Source organism: Heterodontus francisci, chromosome 6, assembly GCF_036365525.1.
Source record: "Heterodontus francisci isolate sHetFra1 chromosome 6, sHetFra1.hap1, whole genome shotgun sequence".
Taxonomy (NCBI): Eukaryota; Metazoa; Chordata; class Chondrichthyes; order Heterodontiformes; family Heterodontidae; genus Heterodontus; species Heterodontus francisci.
The window spans coordinates 61,221,694-61,241,782 of record NC_090376.1 but is presented as its reverse complement, the minus strand read 5'-3'; the positions used below and the strand labels follow the sequence as shown (position 1 = coordinate 61,241,782).

The 20,089-nt window shown below is 42.0% G+C and overlaps 2 protein-coding genes across 9 annotated transcripts in view; one reads left to right on the top strand and one right to left on the bottom strand.

The window, feature by feature from the left end:
• dcun1d5 (DCN1, defective in cullin neddylation 1, domain containing 5 (S. cerevisiae)) overlaps positions 1-9,125 on the bottom strand; it is a 45,600-nt gene extending 36,475 nt beyond the window's left edge. For 2 of the 7 annotated variants that reach the window (XM_068033757.1, XM_068033762.1), the window contains exons 1-3: positions 8,939-9,125; positions 7,515-7,573; positions 2,696-2,738 (exon numbers count right to left, since the gene is read on the bottom strand). The gene's annotated coding sequence lies outside the window, so the exon portion shown is untranslated. Of the gene's footprint in view, positions 1-2,695; positions 2,739-7,514; positions 7,574-8,013; positions 8,147-8,275; positions 8,418-8,479; positions 8,508-8,926 lie in introns of those variants that run through there. The other 5 variants (XM_068033760.1, XM_068033763.1, XM_068033761.1 and 2 more) reach the window with 5 other exon arrangements.
• A 614-nt stretch (positions 9,126-9,739) lies between these two features.
• dync2h1 (dynein cytoplasmic 2 heavy chain 1) overlaps positions 9,740-20,089 on the top strand; it is an 836,995-nt gene continuing 826,645 nt past the window's right edge. For both annotated transcript variants that reach the window (XM_068033753.1, XM_068033752.1), the window contains exons 1-2: positions 9,740-9,892; positions 17,309-17,513. In XM_068033753.1, the coding sequence (XP_067889854.1) occupies positions 17,319-17,513 (195 nt within the window). In that variant the 5' untranslated portion in view covers positions 9,740-9,892; positions 17,309-17,318. The remainder of the gene's footprint in view (positions 9,893-17,308; positions 17,514-20,089) is intronic.

Genomic DNA, 20,089 nt, shown 5'->3' with positions numbered 1-20,089 from the left:
CCCCACACAAACAGAAATAAAATACAGAACTTCTCTCCGCAGAGGTCTGTTACAAAACAAAAAAAAAATACTTTGGACAAATACTTGTTAATTCTTGAAGAAATAAAAAAGATATGGAAAGATGTCAGTTATCTCTTTTGGTCTGGCATCCAGGTGTACGGTGACGGGTCACTGGGATCTTTTCTGGAGCAGATCTTTTCAGGCAGTGTTGAGAATTAATTTGGCAGTTTTTTTCAGAAGAATTGTAGCATCAGGGGTTTCAGCCAGCACAAACTTGAATTGCAAGGTTTTTCCAAAGACATGAGGAAAGAGGAGCTGAGACACTGGACTTCTCAGGGTCTCTTAGAGGCGTGCAGGGAAGATGAGCTTGGGGTGTTTTTTTCCTTGGCAGGCAAAACACCAACTGTCTTCAAAACAGGTCACACCCGAACTGAACAGAAAACAATCCAAACCCCAAAACAGGAAGTCAACCTTATGACCTCTATAAACATCTCCCCTTAGTCCAAGGTTCCCGTTTATTTATCTTAAGGCAGGTGATCTCCAGTAGAGGTTGTTTTTAAGCACTCCTGGATTCTTCCAGTAAGTGTTTTCAGTCAAGTGTTCTTTCAATGACTCCAGTGAAAGAAAAACGAAGTCCAGCATTTCTTCAGACTTCCAAATGAATCCATTTCCACAATTTATGTGAGTCCTTAAAAATATATTTTAAAAAATAGAAGCCTCTCCTAACAATGGTGTTGAGCTTCATGAGTGTTGTTGGAGCTGCACCGATCCAGGCAAGTTTAGAGTATTCCATCACACTCCTGACTTGTGCCTTGTAGATGGTGGACAGGCATTGGGGAGACAGGAGGCAAGTTACTCGCAGCAGAATTCCTAGCCTCTGACCTGTTCTTGTAGCCACAGTATGTGTGTGGCTGGTCCAGTTCAGTTTTTGGTCAATGGTAACCCCTAGGATATTGATAGTGGGGGATTCAGTGATGGTAATGCCATTGAACATCAAAGGGAGATGGTCAGATTCCCTCTTGTTTGAGATGGTCATTGTCTGGCACTTGTGTGGCGCGAATGTTACTTGCCTGGATGCTGTCCGGGTCTTGCTGCATCAGTATTTGAGGAATCGTGAATGGTGCTGAACATTGTGCAATCAGTGAACATCCCCACTTCTGACCTTATGATGGAGAGAAGGTCATTGGTGAAACAGCTAAAGATGGTTGGGCCTAGGACACTACCCTGAGGAACTCCTGCAGTAATGTCCTAGAGCTCAGATGATTGACCTCCAACAACCATAGCCATCTTCCTTTGTGCTAGGTACGACTCCAACCAGCAGAGAGTTTTCCCCGATTCCCACTGACTCCAGATTTTAGGGCTCCTTGATGCCATACTCAATCAAATGCTGCCTTGATGTCAGGGGCAGTCACTCTCACCTCACCTCCGGCATTTAGCTCTTTTGTCCATGGTTGGACAAAGGCTGTCATGAGGTCAGGAGCTGAGTGACCCTGGCGGAACCCAAATGAGCATCAGTTAGGAGATTATTGTTGAGCAAGTGCCGCTTGATAGCGCTGTCAACGACCCCTTCCATCACTTTTGCTGATGATGGAGAGTAGACTGACAGGGCGGTAATTGGTCGGGTTGGATTTGTCCTGCTTTGTGTGTCAGGACATACTTGAGCAATTTTACACATTGCCAAGAAGATGCCAATGTTGTAGCTGCACTGGAAAAGCTTGGCTAGGGGTACGGCTAGTTCTGGAGCACAAGCCTTCAGTACTATTGCCAGAATGTTGTCTAGTCCCATAGTCTTCAGCCATTTCTTGATATCATATGGAGTGAATTGGGCTGGCATCTGTGATGCTGGGGACCTGATCAGGAGGCCGAGATGGATCATCTACTCAGCACTTCTGGCTGAAGATGGATGCAAATGCTTCAGCCTGGTCTTTTGTACTGCTGTGCTGGGCTCCCCCATCGCTGAGGATGGGGATATTTGTGGAGACTCCTCCTCCTGTCTGTTGTTCATTTGTCCATCACCATTCACAACTGGGTGTGGCAAGACTGCAGAGCTTAGATCTGATTGTTAGTTATGATACCTATACTACCACCAGAGCTCTCCCGCTCCAGCTATTTACTAGTTTAAAGACCTTGTGAGGGCCTTATTTATCCTTCTAGGACCTTGACCCAAGTCTGGTTCAAATGGAGCCCATCCCAATTGTACTAGTACCAGTATTCCATGAAATGGAACCCTCTTTCCCACACCACTCCTTCAGCCACCTGTTCACCTCCCTGATCTACTTATCTATATGCCAATTTGCATGTGGCTCGGGTAATAATCGAGAGATTGTAACCCTTGAAGTCTTGTCCTTTAATTTAGCTCCAAACAGGACCTCTTGACTGCTTCCTATATCGTTAGCCCCAACATGGATCATAATGACTGGATTTTCCCGCTCCAATATCCCTGCAAACCGGTTCGAGATGTCCCTCACCCTGTCATCAGGTAGGTCAGAATCCATATGGGACTTGATCACATTTACAAAGGATGCTATCTGTCCCCATAATGATTTAATCCTTACAACAACATTAGCTTCCCCTCTTGCTCCTCCACCCACGCCCCCCCCCCCCCCCCCCCAACACTTTAAGCAACCTCCTGCACCAAAGTGCCATGGTCCGCATTCTGGTTGTCCTTCTGGTAGGATATTTTTATTGTACTTACCTATATTTTGATCACCTTGGCCATTCAGATCTTCTTTCAAATTCTGTTAAGACAAAGACAACATGAAAAATTAACGATAAACACTTCCAGATAGATGGGTGAGTGTGTGAATGTAATATACAGTAATTCTATAACTGATTAAGCAAAATTGTGAAAAACTGGTCATTGAAAGACTAACAGTTATTAGTCTTTGTAGGGCAAGGTAAAAAAGAAAATCCCAATTCATCGCTACGTTCATCAGCTGAGCATCCCTGCCAGTCTAACTTCCTTGGCAAACGGTAGCAAAACATCATTGCTGTATGTAGCCACTTCAAATGAAATGAAGGCTGCCCATGTACAATATAAATGTGCTAAAACTATTTGAAAAGGTGAGGTAACAGAAATCAGAAAGCGCACACATTTTAATCTGGTAATATTACTGAATATCCTAGAAATATGCCTAGATAACATATTTAGAAATTTATAACAACTCGTTCTGCAAATATCTGCCTTGAGGATAATGCTAGTCTTGACTAACAGAGTAAATAGAGAGAAACTGTTCGTAGTAGTGGAAGGGTTGAGAACCAAAGGACACCAATTTAAAGTGATTGGCAAAAGAACCACAGGTGACGTGAGGAGTGGTTAGGACCTGGAATGCATTGCCTGAAAAAGGGTGGTGGAGGCAGATTCGATTGTGGCTTTCAAAACAGAATTGGATAAGCACGTGAAGGAAAAAGAAATTGCAGGGTTACAGGCAAAGGGCAAGGGAGAGGAGCTAGCTAAATTTCTCTTGCTGAGAGCCAACACAGGCTTAAAGTGCTGAATGGCCACCTTTTGTGCTGTGACCATTCTGTGATTCTATTTTATGCTATTTTTCAAGGTATCGTAACTGGACTTCGTATTTTTCTTCTGACTTTTATTGAGAGTCGTTGTTTGGGGGGGGGGGGGGGGCAAGAGGAAGGAAGAGGAATAAATTGCATTTTTTAAAAAAACATCATATTTTCCACCAAGTTTTAAAAAAATCTCGTGACCCTCCATACATTAAAAACAGCATACAGATTGAGCTGAAGTGTTCATGCGGAAGCCCAATAGTGTACGACCTACATAATTTCATACAGTGCTCCAATTTTCAGGTCACCTTGATGACAGTCAATTGTAACTGGCTACAGTCTAAAGTATGGCACCTTAGCTAGCAGTAACATTCACAAAGGAATCGGTTTGGTCTTTGTCCTACTACTTATTATGGCTCTCCATTGCTTCGAATCTCCACTTTCCTGCTTGAGCTGGACCTTCACCATTGCCATTTCAACTCATCAAGTTTACAGGTAGCCACACAAGGTACTCCATATAGGAGTATGTGCCAAACATTGCTATAACTCATCCATCAAGTTCAACTGTGGCTGGGTTATGACCCAAGTCCAGATGACCTTGAACGGGAGTTTATTGTTCTCATAACTATGCTATTATCATCTGCTAAGTAGATGCAGTGAATGCACTTCAGTCTTTTAATAAGGTAATCAAGACATTACTGTGTTCCATACAAATAGTGTAAGATCAAAATGTATGACCAGCTTTAATTGTTTTCATGTTTAATCAAAAATACATCACGGCTAATTAAGGAATGCAATTCAGTGGATGAGAATCACATCATTCTCCCACAAAAGCACAAAGCTGATACATTTAATACAATAACAGTCTTGCAATAGGAGGAAATTCTGGAAGAGTCATTGCAAACACCTCAGATCAGTTTAAAGTGAAATTTTAATAGCTTGTACTGTACCATGAATGAAGGACAAAAATCATAGTCTGAGTTCCATCAGATTTTTATCCTCGATTCCCTGGTAGAGTAGGTGAAATCCACTTATCAGTTTAGTTGATCTTGTCCTTTGAGCTTTCTACAAATTGCGCCCAGACTCAAATCTTGTGCTGAAGGGTGAAAACAGTTGTCATCCTATCACTTGTTTGAATACAGCCCTGCAATGTAATCCATAAGTATGTCTACTTGGTGTTTCAACACAAGGCTCAGTACATCAGTCAACTGAACTTTCACATGAATATCCAATCATTACAGGATTTTTCTTACAGGGTAATGCCACAGTTTATTCCTGTCCTTTATGCCTGGAGATGGTGGTAGGGCTTTCCTTGAACTACCTCAATTCTTGTGATGATGGTGCTCCCATGATGGTTTTAGATAGGAATTCAAGAGTTTTGACTTAGCAAAAATGAAGGAATGGTGATACATGTTCAATGCAGGATGGCACTTGACTTGTAGGTAACAGAATCCCCATGATCTTGCTGTTCTTATTCTTGGTGGTAGAGGTCATGGGAAAGGGAGGTGTTAGCTAAGCAAGACTTGAGTTGCTGCAGTGCATCTTGCAGCTAGTACATATTATGAATGCAGTGAATGGGTAGTGAAGAGGGTGGATATCGAGCCCAGTGGCAAGGACACCAATCAAGTGGATTGCTCTCCTGGTTGGTGTTGTGCTTTGAGTATTGTTGCAGCTACACCTATTCAGTCAAGTGGTGAGCATGGCATTATGCTACTAACCGAACTGTTTTAGATGATGGAGATTGTTTGATAGCTCAGGTGAGCTATCCATTGCAGAATATTTAGTTTCTGCTCTGGTCACTCATGACCCTCAGGATGTTAATAGTAGTGGAAGGTCAGATGGTTGGGCTTTATTGGAGATTTCCATCACATGTTGCAAATATGGCACAAATGTTACCTGCCATTTATAACTGAAATGGCAAGGATAGCTCACATCTTTTAGTGATGAACTCATATCTCTAAATTACAATATTAAAAGCCCACTTGGTTTAATTGCTATCCTCTCCATCACAAAGACCATCTATTACACCTCCATGACCACCCCCATCTCAACTCCTACCTAAGCTCATCTGATTCTGAAGCCCACATCCGTGCCTGTTACCTTGACTATTCAAATCCTCTCCTGCCCAGCCTGTCACCTTGCACGCTCTAAACAAATTCACCCAACATTCTGCTGCCAATATCCTAACTTGCACAGTCCCATTCACCCATTACCTGTGTTCACTGGTCTACATTGGGTCCCAGACAGGCAATGCCTTGATGTTAAAAAATCTCATTCTCGTTTTCAAATCCCTCTATGCCCTTGCCCCTTCCCTTTAACTTCCTACAGCCCTAAAACCCTCAGATCTCTGCATTCATCTAATTCTGGCCTCGTGAACACCCCTGATTTTAAATCGCTCCATCAATGGTCACTGTGCCTTCAGCTGTTTAGGCCCTAAGCTCTGGAATTCCTTCCCTGAACCTCTGCCTCTCTCTCCTCCTTCAAAATGCCCCTTAAAACCTACCTCTTGGACCAAGCTTTTGGTCAACTGTTCTCATATCTCATGTGGCTGCGTCAAATATTGTTTGATAATGTTCCTGGGATGTTTATACTGCATTTAAAGCACTATATGTTGTCAGTGACTTCATAATTTCATTTATTACATCTCACTGCAAAACTGATAGCTGGAATCAAGTTTTCAACAGGGAAGAGAGAAGTCCCCACTCCACTTCATCTTGAAGACTTATGCTGTGGTATAATCCTATCAGCTCTCCATTAAGTGCCCAAATGGTCCTCCATGTACAATTCCATGCTATGAGCACAGACAGGCTGTTGAATAGTAGGGAGCATCAAATGAACCTGTTCCTGTCCTCAATTAACATGCATTTATACAGCGCCTTTGACATAATAAAACGCTCCCAGGTACTTCACAAGAAAGTTATAAAGCAAAATTCAACACTAAGCCACATAAGGCAATATTCGGGCAGATTGCCAAAAGCTTAGTCAAAGAGGTATGCTTTAAGGGGTATTTTGAAGGAGGAGAGAGGGGCAGAGGGGTTCAGAGAAGTAATTCCAGAGTTTAGGGCCTAGGCAGCTAAAGGCATAGCGACCAATGGTGGAGCAATTAAAATCGTAGATGCTCAAGATGCCAGAATTAGATGAGTGCATATATCTTGGAGGGTTGTTGGGCTGGAGGAGATTACAGAGATAGAGAGAATTGAAGCCATGGAAGGATTTGAAAAGAAGGATGTGTATTTTAAAATAGAGGTGTTGCTTGACTGGGAGCCAATGCAGGTCAGTGAGCCAGGGGTGATGGGTGAACGGGACTTGGTGCGAGTAAGGACAAGGGCAGCAGAGCTTTGGATGACCTCAGGTTTACAGAAGGAGATGTGGGAGGCTGGCCAGGAGTGTGCTGGAATAGTCAAGTCTAGAGGTAACAAAGGCATGGATGAGGGTTTCGGCATCTAGATATGCACTTTCCAACTGGAGTCAGTTGACAGATAAGAAGTGGGAACCCAAGCCAATTGTGCCCCCCTCACCCCCAATCCCTTGTATTATAGTTACTGATCTTAAAGTTCTATATTCGTAGAGATTAACTGATTCAGTAGAAATGAGGGAATTAACCCAGGACCATACAAGTCTGCATGGCTCAATATCATACCAAGTGATACGTTTACTCAGCCATCTGAACCCTTGATAACCTACAAAATCTAAACCAGAGAGCTTGACTTTTTTTATGGCTTTAGTTATTTGGTCCCTGCAACACTCTCTGGCCAGAGATTCCTGTTATTACTCGCATTCAGGAGATTCTCCCCCAGTACAAAGAAAATAAGTTTGGAGGCTAGTGAAAAACAGAACTGTATAATGTGGTATTTCAAACGTATTCTGCAAAGTACGTAATTATCCTACTTTAGTGCCAATCGATTTAAAAGAGCGTCAATGTTTTTTTTTCAATAGAACCTTATACAATCGCTGACCTAGTTATGTTACGAGAGCAACAAAATTATTAAAATGGGCTATCTAACACTTACCAGTCGATTGAATGTCCGAGATATCTGATGGAAGTCTGCCAGTATGAGCTAATCTCCCACTAGAAAACATTAAAACATGAGTGTTAAAATATGACAATATTTCTGTTGGAATCCTTCAGTCATAAGATGCGAGCGTTTTTCCTGATGCACAATTCAAACTATGAGAAATGTATACGAAGACTTCTCAAGAACTGCAGCATAAAATATGAAGCCAGTTGTTTAGTCGGAAAACAGACCGTACGTAATAAACACAGGAGCAGGAAGCGGGGTGGGGAAATAAGAAAAATGACAATGATTTAATACCACAAAAAAAAGTCTACGATAAAGGTTCTGGGCGATTTGACTGCGTTTTCTACCAACCTTTTCATATACCCAGCCTCAAGGCCAGCATTTACCGCTAGGCCTACATGACAAAAATTAAGAGAAAAACAGGCTTCAAAACTCGAAATTAAATCCCTCATATAAAAAGGTATCTCAAAACATTAAAAATACTGGTTACATTTGGCGATTAACACTCTCCGCAATTCGAGTGATGGATACCAAACTACGCAGTTCGCAAATGGTAACGAGAAGCCACTAGCTCGCAAACCCTCTCCGGTACCAACAGGAACGCAGCAAGAGCAAGGCTTCAGGCTCCGTCCGCTCAAATGGTTCACAATAACGCCACTGCGGCGGAAGATTTTTTTAAATGCAAATCACCCTCAGCGGGGCCTTCCTAGATTGGGTGCATGACTTGGATTCAGATCAAAAAACAAAGTTACCGAGATTTCGCGCTGAGTCGCTGCCAGGACCTTTAATTTAGGGATGGGGGTAGGGGGTTAAATGTTACATTGATCTCTGTGCATTTTGAGAAGCAATCTCTTGATACTTCATTCCTGTGGAGTTAAAAATCCATCAGCTGGCTCCAACATTTTACCAGAAATTGGGTCAGTTTCAAATATTTTGGGGGTGGGTCTGTTCCTCACCTCCTGACAAAGAAACGGCCACTTTCACTGCCTGACCGCCCACTACCACCCCAGTCGCCGCCCCCGCCGTGCTGCTGATCCTCCGCCTCCTCTTCCTCAAAAACTGCACGGAATCAGCTCCTGGAGAGGGGAATTTATACAAACTCTCCATCTGACGCTTTCAGATCCTGAGCCACAAATCACCGACAGCCGGAGGCACCCACCCCGGGCCGGGGTGAGACCCCGTAGTCTGCCGGCAATCCCGGCTCTGCATCGCCTCCTTCTACCCCTGGGAGTCTGGAGGACGGAATTTAGGGAACTCATCAATGGAGCGGCTCTGAGGAGGATGTCCAAGGCCAGTCCGGGCTGGGCCGACATTCCCCAGGCGAGACCCGGCCCCCATCCCCCATTACATGTTGAGATTTATTAAAAGGAGCCGCTGGCTCCACCGCGGATACCAACACTGACCGGCACCCATACCGGTAGTGTTGGGGCAATGAAAGCGCTCCTGCAGCTGCCACGCCTGCCCTCTATTCCTGGGCTGCTGAGTACTAGCAGTTCCTGGTACGGATCCCGAATCCACGTCAGTCCCACACCGTCTCCGCTGCCTCAGCAGCTCCAACTCGGGAACCGGCACGACGACTACTTCCGGGGCCAAATGACAACAGGGTTCAGCTCACCCATCAGAAGATATCACGTATGGGGGAGGGGGAAGTGGGTGAACTGTGTCTGGAAAAAGTACGGCGGATCTAACATTATACGGCTCCCAACAAAAATAAACAATTTAATTCTCCACAGAACGGAGTATTTCTTGGAAAATATTGTTCTGTTACAAATAAATAAATACTCCAAGAGAAGGTGCCCCCCGCTAGAATCCTGGCTGCAACCCAGGGTTCGGATCGTCCACGCACCAACGATGAGGAGGTGGAACCGAGAGGTGCGAATGCGACATTAATGTGCAAATCCAACGACACGCTCTTACACCGCAAGTGTTCCGCGATTGTTTCCTTTATTTACACTATTGACACACTCTCATTCTGATTTTTGCCACGGAAACAAATGCGACTCTTTGTCTCTTTCTCTTCCCCCCCCAATGATTCATGCTCTTTTTATCCGCTCCAAGTAGACAGCGCTGCCGAGATTATGCGCGAGGCTGTCCTCCAAGTGCCTGTACGCTCCTTTAAAGGAGCAGTCACTATCCACACTCCACTGCCAGCTTCTCCACTGCTGACAGCTGAGGCGCCCTTTAAAAAGCTACGCAATGACGCCTAATCCTCCAGGTTGCGTCATTTCCGGTGGTGGTTGCTGTGTTGGGTAACTGTGGACGCTCGGCGTTCCCAACAACGCGGGAGGAGCTGATCGTGGCCGTTTGGTAGCCAAGGCTAGGCCGGAGACCCGCTCCACGCAGCCCCTCTTGTCAACGCTCCTCATTCGGTGAGTTCTGACTTTATTTACAGCCATAAAGCAGTGGTATTCCGAATCGCCCAGTCGGCGCTGATTAATCCCTGGTTACTGAGCCTATTGTCGCTCGTACAGTCTCAGAACCTGATGGTAATGTCCCGGCAGGTCTTGAAATTGACCGAACACTAACTAACCGACCGAGTATCTCCGGGATTCCTTTTCTCATTGACAAATATACGAGGTGAAACGGATCAATGAGCAAACGTTATCTTGCGCCTGAATATAGAGCGGCGCAGTGGTTAGCACCGCAACTTCACAGCTCCAGCGACCTGGGTTCAATTCTGGGTACTGCCTGTGTGGAGTTTGCAAGTTCTCCCTGTGTCTGCGTGGGTTTCCTCCCACAGCCAAAAGACTTGCAGGTTGGTAGGTAAATTGGCCATTATAAATTGCTCCTAGTATAGGTAGCTGGTGGGGAAATATAGGGACAGGTGGGGATGTGGTGGGAGTGTGGGATTGGTATAGGTGGGTGGTTGATGGTCAGCGCAGACTCGAAGGGCCTGTTTCAGTGCTGTATCTCTAAACTAAACTAATACTGGAATTTCTCCATTATACTCGGTGGCTCTTCGGAGTAATTTGCATAGTCATTCAGTCGGAGGCGAGGAACATAAGTGACAACCTACTCCACTCAGCAACCTGAAAAACAATGAAGGGAGGACATATTTGCCAGTTCAGAAGTCAACCCTGTAAGGACATTTAATTTAAAGTTACAGGGCTAAGTAACCGATTCTTCCTCCTGCCCCTTCTCCGTTATTATTAATATGTGTAAGCAGTGTTTGATTCTTGAGGGTTTAACCTGAAAAGTGTGAGGTAATACATTTTGGGAGTAAATGCTTAATAGAATAATGCTGTAAAACGTGGAGGATCAGAGAGGCCAAGATGTTCAGATACGTAATGCCCTGAGAGTGCAAATGGAGCTAGATAAAATTACTTAAAAAAAAATTCTGACCATCATAAAAATGCATATGGCATATGAATAAAGAAATTATGTAATTTAGGTTCCTCATTATTAAAATACATTAAAGACATAGAGTGCATACATAGTTTAGATTCACTGGAATGATGTTGGGGATGGGAAAGTGCAGTTCTGAGGATTGTTATGGATGGGTGGGAAATGGTGTGGGTGACTTCCACTTTTCCCCTTACAACTGACCACAGATAGTGTTTTAAGGGGCAAAGAAATAGACAAACAACAATTTTTCTTGTAGGTTAAAAAGAAAGATAACTATTTTTACCCAATAACTGAAAAATATTTGTGCTTCACCCACTCACGCATTTACACGCGCACACACACGCACAAGAAAAGTTAGAGTAGAGTGGTAGCATGCAATTAGAGTCCAATCATTACAAAATAGTTCATTGTTTTAAGAAAACCTTTTGAAGCTTTTTTGGAGGAAATCTTTCAGCGGTGCAGGCCTGAATGTTCTTTGTCTTGAAAAGGATGAAGTGTCGCAGACTCCTTGTGGTTAAGCCTCAATCCAAAGTCGATGTGGAAATTCTGCTTCACTTTCGCAGATGGGGAGTTTCAAAGTCCCCTTGCAATTTCTCTGCAGTAGTAAAAAGGTGTTATCAGCAGAGCTCCTGCTTAGCTGGAACTGTCTCGCAGCTATTCTGACTGGAAAAGGCCTTCTTTGGCTGTTCAGCCTCCCCTTTTCTCCAGAGAGATATCTTTTTAAGGTAGAAATTTGTCAGGTTGGGGTGTGGGTCAGGTGACAGGGCTCTTTCCCCTGGGGTGATTCATACAATGTTCAAGGATTTGGGAACAATTGTTACATGATGGCATCTGAATGTGGCCCATTCTGCTAAAGCGGTGCTATTTCACACCTATTATTTTAATGTTGGCTGTGGAGTCAGCCTGTCTTTGTTAGCTCCATTCCTGCAAATAGGAGTTGTTTGCATGGAATAGGCTGTTTTCCATTTTAATGTGTTTTCCCCCAAAGCTAATTCAGGCATGGATAATGGGTTTTGTCTCCAGTAGACAAACATGTTTATTGACAGTACAGGGGGGGTCACTTGACCTTTACTCCATCTTGCCTCTAGCACAAATGTCCTTTTTTGTAGTTCTGTTCAACAGTTGACTTTTATTTCATAATTTCTCTAGTTCATTTCATATTTCATCACTGTTCCCTTCCTGGACATGACAGGATAAAGGCAAGGTATTGAGACTAAGGAGATTTTAGTAGAAGTAGTTTAAGTCATGAAGGGTTTTGATAAGTTGAATAGAGAAAGGATCTTTCCTTTTGAGGATTCAATAACCAGTGACTCGATTTTAAAATTCTGAGTTTGGAGAGATTAGGGGAAAGAAATCTTCATGCAGAGTTGTTTGAGCATAGAATGCTTTGTTACAGGGATTAATTGAGGAAGAGACCATTCTTTTGAGGGAAAAGTGGGTAAATATTTTAAGTAAAGTTAATCTTGCTCCAGCAAAGAATGGACAAGGTGGTATAATCTCTTGAGAGAGAAAAACAGCATTTCAGGTTGAATACCTTTCATCAAAGTTCAGACTATCATGATTTCTGGTGAAAGGGCATCGGCCTGAAACACTAGCTCTGTTTCTCTCTCCACAGATGCTGCCAGACCTGCTGAATATTTCCAGCATTTTCTGTTTTTATTTCGGATTTCTAACATTCTCCGTTGTTTCCTCTGGCATAATGAGCTCCTTCAGTTCGCTTTCTTTAAATGTTGTCTGCTTTTAACTTCTATCATGCATTTTAGTTTTCAGTAACATTTGTGGGTTAAAGCATACATACTGTGGGTACTTATTTAAATTATAACCTCCTGAAACATTTGAGGGAAAAATAATTTTGTTTAGAGAATATAGCATTTTTAAAATTATAATTATATTAAATACAAGTATACTTTACCCTTGAATTTACTGATTAAATTAAAGCTTTGTTGAATTCCAACAAAAATTATTTCATATTCCTATATCAGGAATTGATTGGACAACACTTGGCTGTGTAGATGTCACATCTTGTCCTCACCCAGTATACAGTTCTAAATGCTTGTTATAAGACTTGAGTTGTTCAGGGTCGCAACGATCAACCAAAGTGGAAATAAAACATGTTTGGATCGTATTAATATTTTTAAGTTTTTATGCTCAAAACTAATTTGAACTTTTATGCAATTCTTTTAGAAACTGATTATGATAGTACCTACTTCTGAAATCCAGCATACAAATTCTGGGAGTCATACAGATCTAAATATTTTTGTCTCCAATTTAAATATTTTGTTGCTTTCCCTCTTTGTTTCTCTGTTTTAATGTAACAAACTTTTACCAGGAAGGCAGAAGTATTGTAAGCTCCCAGGCCACTGCAATTGGTATTCTCAAACTAACTGTTAGGAAGTACATGGGAATTACTTCAGTTGACTTGCCTGTGAAGATTTTTTTCTCCCAACCCCTTGTGAGTTGCTTCCTATGTGCTTTGTGGAATAGCTGAGATTATAGTACTCAAACATGCTTCACAGTGATCCGGATTTCAAAATCATGAAGGGTCTGGACAGAGTAGATAGGGAGAAACTGTTCCGATTGGCCGAAGGATCCAGAACCAGAAGATGGCGATTAAAGGTGATTGGCAAACGAAGCAATAGCAATATGAGGCAAAACGTTTTTGCGCAGTGAGTGGTTAGGGTCTGGAAGGTGCTGTCTGGGAGTGTAGTGGAGGCAGATTCAATCGAGAGGTCTTCAAAAGAGAACTGGATAATTATCTGAAGAGAAAAATTTGCAGGGCTAGAGGAAAAAGGCAGGGGGTGGGACTAGGTGAGTTGCTCTTGCAGAGGACATAATGGCCGACTCCTGTGCTGTAACCATTCTATGATTCCATGAAACATGCCACATATGCATCTTTTAAATGTGATCTATATCGTGACTAATTTTTAAAAAAAGAGCTAAAATAATGTTACTTTTAAATGATTTACTGTTTGTTTTTGCAACAAATTAGATATCATTGGTGAGAGATTATGCTGGAGTAAAGTCTTGATATTCTGAGCTAAGGATTATCTGTAGTCAAATTTGTTTCTCTGATATACCGAAGGTTCCTGTCCAATAATTGCACAGAAGATTCCAGCACAGAAATTATCTTGTTTGTGCTGGCTGGCTCTTTGTTAGAGAATTCGAGAACTAATCTCACTACCCTGTTGGCTCTTTAAAATCTTGTATCTTCCACTGCTTCAAATTTTTATCTATTCTTTAAAGGATGCCTCAACCACCCTCTGTGGTATAGCATTGCATCTGATAACAAGCTATGTGTAAAGAGTTTTTCCTTATCACTGTTCATTCTCTTGGAGATTATTTTTAATTGATGGCCCCTTGTGACTAACATCCCAACCAGAAGAAATAGTCTTTCTTTAGTCTTTCTTTGGGCCTCCTTATCTCGAGAGACAATGGATACGCGCCTGGAGGTGGTCAGTGGTTTGTGAAGCAGCGCCTGGAGTGGCTATAAAGGCCAATTCTGGAGTGACAGGCTCTTTAGTCACTTCATAAAAACTCTCCATAATTTTGAAAACCTCGAATAAATCTCCTTTTAGACTTCTCTACTGCTGTAGAAATGGTCCCAGTCTCTCCAATCTCTCCTTCTAGCTGTGGTTTCCTACCTCAGTCATCCTGGTGAATCTACTCTGTCTGCTCTCTATGGCTTTAAATGTCACTTTTCTTTATAATGGGATGCCCAAAACTGCAAAACAACCGTGGACTAACTAATGTTTTGTATAAATTTAATCATAACTTTTATAATCTTGTAATCTATTCCTCCATTTATAAAACCTAAAATTTTGTTGACCTTTTTTAACCTGCAGTTGCACATTTCAGGGAATTATGTATTTGAACCTCCAGGGCTCTCTGTTCGGCCACATTCTTAAGTGGCTTTCCATTGAGTGGATACTTACATTTTTGGGGAGAAAAAAATGGATCATCTCACAGTTATCCACATTAAGCTGCACCTACCATTTCTCTGCCCTCTCTTCTGACCTACATCAGTTTTCTCAAATTCATGTATAATATTCCTCACTGTTTGTTAAATCTACTTTTGTTTAGTCAGCAAATTTTGAATTGGATTTGGACTTGGGTAAAAGGAAGGTATAAACAAAAGTGGATGCAGGACTGATCTTGGGGGTACATTACTTCCAATCCTTCTACAGTCTGAGCAACATCTATTCAACTTAACTTTGTTTCTTATCAGTCTACCAACTTCCTATCCATGTTGCTTCATTTCAATTCATACTATCCATGTGTCTGAATTTTTCTAATGAGCCTTTTGTGTGCCACCATATCAAATTCCTTCTGAGCATCCATGTACACGAAATGTGCATTCTCTTTATCCAGTAAATATTCAAAAAATGGTCTCCGTTTGTCAAACACATTTAACAAATTCATGCTGGCTGGCCTTGATTAACCCATGCATTTCGAAATGTTCACCAATTTTATCTCACTAGGATTCCATGGATATACCCACAAATTATGTTAGATTCTATAATTACCTAGTTTATCCTTCTCTCTCTTCTTGAACATTGATGTTAGATTGGCTACTCTCCCCAGGTAGCACTGTCCTATTCTAATAATTTATCTGTCTCTCACCCCTTTGGGTCATCCCTTGCTCAATGGTGCTGCAATGTTGTCCAACATTAAGTATCTATTGAACAATTCCAGTAACTCAAGTTCCCAGCTCCTGTGAGTCCTGTCTCCCTCTATTACCCAGTGAGTAGTCAACCACTTCTCTCTTTCTACAATATCCTTGTGTGCTGAACTATTTGGTACTGTCTTTTGAGTGACTACGTTCTGAAAAACACAACCTAGAAACCAAAGATCCTCTCCGCTCTGGTGTGGCCAATTGCTGTTCGAAGGACTCAAATTTTCTTGAGACTTAGTGCAATGTACTGTCACCTGAGGATGAATGATCCCTCTAAATTTTCTTTGTGTGCAGCCTGTTTATTTCAATGTGCTGTTTCTTTAAAATTTGTTTGCATGGCTGCTGTGTGGCCATGCACGTGTGGTGTCTTTGAAGGAGACAGCTTGTGAAAGTCCTGTGTGGTACCTTCTTGATTGCTGCACATGGGTGCAGCTTAGAGGGAACGTTGCTGAGGATACATAATGGCCCACGTATCACACTCTGCACACATCATTAGGGTTCCCTGAACTGCCATCTATTATTTCTAACTGAAAAAATGTAGATCATGTTGGTACCACGTTAAGATGAATGTTAAGAATTCTTCATTAAGAATTTAAATAAAAAAAAAAGCCCTGCTTAATGGCATCTCAACATTGTTCTCTCTCCACGAATGAATTCCTGCTGGGACTAAATTCCATGCTGCACTGCCCTGCTCTTTTCTCAACTTGAGATTACTACATTACAACAACACAAGTTGCTTCGTTTATAAAGTATACAGTGTGAAGTTTTTGCATAAGAGACACTGCCTCAGTCACTTTTTGAATTCAAAAGAGACTAACGTTCATTTTTAACTTGTCTAATGTGACCGATTAAGAACACCAGGGGTTTAATTTCTAAGGGACTTTTACTGTTGATCAAGGGCCTGCATTTCATTGTACTAAGATTCATTACTGGTTGGTTAAGAACAGTGTAGTGATTTTTAAATAATTTTTGTTTGAATTAAAATGCAGGAGCAGTGGGCCATATTGGGCTGAATTTTGTTGCTTACCTGGAAGTCCCTGCTGCCAGGGCAGACAGCAGGACCTGGGGCGGCATATTGTTGGCAGCAACCAATTAAGAGGTTGCTGTTGGGGTCGCTGTCCAATTGAGGACGGCGGCCTTCCCCCAAGAGCTGCCGGACCAAACAACAATGGCCAGTGCTGAGGCTGCAGCTCCAGGGAGAAGGCGCCTCAATGGTGGGGAACCCTTGAAGACAGACAGATGAGTTGGGTTGGGGGAAGCCAGGGCCTGGCAGCAGGCCCCTGCAACTGGGTGGGGGGAGTGGAGGAGTTGGTCGAAGTGGGGAATGGTCATGGAGCACCAGCAGCGCCGTTTCCAGAGAGGGTAGCATTGCCATTGCGGGGTCCCTCGGAGGCCCCCCTGCCCTCCGGAACCTGCTGGGAGGCTGCCAGGGTTTACCTGGCAGTCTCCCCATGCAGCAGTAGGCCCTTCCGATGTGGGCAAAATGCCCACGGAGGCTAGAAGTGGCCCTTAATTGGGCTACTTAAGTGGCTCATTTGGCCTCCAGCAGGCAGTTGATTTGCCAAGTTTCCCACTGCTATGCTCCCCTCCCGACGCCTCCTCCCACCATTTTGCCAGCCCTTCCACCTCCCAGCCTTTGTCAGTGGGCCGGGAAAATTCAGTCCTATAGACTCTGGTTATCTTTTATTTTCTGGCTCAACTGATTTTTTCTTTATGCAGTAAAATTCTGACTTTGCCACTTAATTTAACAATTGTTTTTCTGTTTAAGGGACGACAACATGCCTGCCAGTCTAGAAGATCCGAGGAAAATTTTCATTCTCCAAACAGCAAGAAACTATTTTGGCTTTTCATCTTCAGATTCTCTCATTTCGTCACTGGAAAACAGAAGAGAACTGAACAATTTTCTGGATGATGGCAACGTGTTTGTTATCTCCTTACAGAAATCTGGTGACCAGCTGGTTATATATAATAAGGTATAAATTACAATTTTTCATAACTCATAGATTGGATTAGTTTGTGTATACTTAATGGTAGAAATATCATCTTTATGATGGATGTAAGGATAGTAAATGGAGTTTAAGTTCATAAGTTCACAGCATAAAATTTTCACATTTTACTGCAGAGTTGGCAACCTCACTAAAGTGTGTCTTCTGTTGGATATTGTACAGTGCGTAGTGCTCTTGGCTTAAGTGAAACAAGTTGTTAGGATGGGGAAAATAGCTTTACTGGCTATGCAACTCGTGAAAGTTCCCGTCCAAGTCATACACCATCCTGACTTGGAACTATATCGCAGTTCCTTCACTGTCGCTGGGTCAAAATCCTGGAACTCCCTTCCTAACAGCACTGTGTGTGTACCTACCTCACAAGAACTGCAGCGGTTCAAGAAGGCAGTTCACCACCACCTTAAGGGCAATTAGGGATGGGCAATAAACGCTGGCCTAGCCAGCGACGCCCACATCCCATGAATGAATAAAAGAAAAATTTCACCTGGGAGTGCTTAAAGGTCATGCTGGGTTAAAAAACAAAATGTGAAATATGGCACATTCCCAGCACTGACATTGCTTAATTTGTCAAGCACAAATTCTAGCAGAAATCAGTGTTGTTTTTTTTGAAAGTTCTAATTTTTTTTTCATCAAACCCTATTAATCATTCTGTATTTTATTTGCTTATTTTTTAGATGATAGTGAATTTTCCCATTTCAGATCTGAATGGGATAATATATTAATTGTTTAGGACAAGTTATTGTTGCTGATTATTTGAGAGAATCAGCAAAGAGACAGTCATTAATATAGGAACCTGTATTTTGGTTAGGCAGTTATTCTCCCTCTCTATGCAATAACTCAGTTCTCCTGTTCATGGAATACCTGGAAAAAGTTGAAAAAAATGCTTTGTAACTAATTTTTTTTGGTACAAGATTACACCAAAGATCGCACTTGGGGCGACATTCCCTTTTAACAAAAAAGGTTAGCGTGCATGTTTTTCCCCTGTAATGGAAATTGCTTTCTCAGAAATTCATTTTTTGAAAACTGCATTTTGCTGCAATTTCTTCAGTGGGTCACTAATAAACAAGAATAACAAACAGGCATTCTCTCGTTTTTGGATAAATGAGTCCTCATTCTTTAAAGGTTAGGCTAGAGTCACCTTTGATTACATGTTTTTATGGTGAATTGTAGAACCAATGTGTGAATTATTATTAACTGAACAATAATATATTTCTATTTAATTAGTATTTTTGGTACAGATTTTAAGTAGAAAAACATTATTAGACTGGTATTTCAGCGCTAATCCTTGTACAAGAACAAATATTACACAGATTAAAATCAAAATTGGATGGATTTTGTCAAATTACACCACAGTTCAAAAGTTTATTGGGCTAGATATACTGTGGTTGAACAAATTTAACTAATCTATTTTTATTTACCTAATCTACCTACCCTATCATTAAAAGTTTTGCATCTGGCACGTGTGTCTGTAGGAGGTGAAGCATGTGGATTTGCTGAAATTTTATAATAACTGAAAATCAAACAATACAAACATTTAAACAATGAAACACGCTTTTAGAATTGATTTTGTTTTTGTCTGGAATTAGTACTGATGGTGTAAATTAGGCATGCAAGGCCTGGGAAGTCTTTAGCTGGCCGAAAGTGCTTTTGTACAAAAGGTGAGAGTTTTTGTAACCCTGATTCATTAAAGCAAATGGATTGAAGAGGATTTACTTGATGGAGCGATCTCAGGCTAGGAAGGTGCTATGTCTCAGCTTGCCTATGTGAAATGGGCAGTTAAAAGGTGACTGTTTAAAACTGTGTTGCTGTGGTTATCATAACTGCAATCAACATTTTAAGAGCATAACCTACAAAATAGGAGCAGGACTAGGCCATGTTGCCCCTTGAACTTGCTCTGCCATTCAATTTGATCATGGCTGATATTCAACTTCAACATTTTCCTGCCAGATCCCCATATCTCTGGATTTCATTTGGAAACACAGCTTATTTTCCTGCCTGACTTTTTGTCTGCAAACTTGGATACATTACACTTGGTTCCCTTCTTCTAGGTCATTAATATAGATTGTAAATAGCTGAGGCCCCAGCACTGATCTTTGTCCTCACCCCCCACACTAGTAACAGCCTGATGACCTGAAAATGATTGGTTAATTCCTACTGTTTGTTTTCTGTCCTTTAGCCAATCCTCTAGCCATGTTGATATATTATCTCCAACAGTATGGGTCTTTATCTTGTATGACAATCTTTCGTGTGGTACCTTATCGAATGCCTTTTGAAAAGCCAAGTACTGGTTCTCCTTTTATCTACACGCTAGTTAGATCCTCAGAAACTCATAATAGATTTGTCAAACACTATTTATTTTCCTTTCGTAAAACCGTGTCGATTCGGCCTAATTGTTGGATCTCAATTTTCTATGGTCTCATGGGTTATACGAAATGAGACAAAGTCCGACTGTAGCTTTAAGAAACTTTATTGTAGTACTTAGTGGTTACATCATCAGCAAAGCGAACAACAACAACACCTGGGCTCTCCTCCCTCTTCCTCCGTGC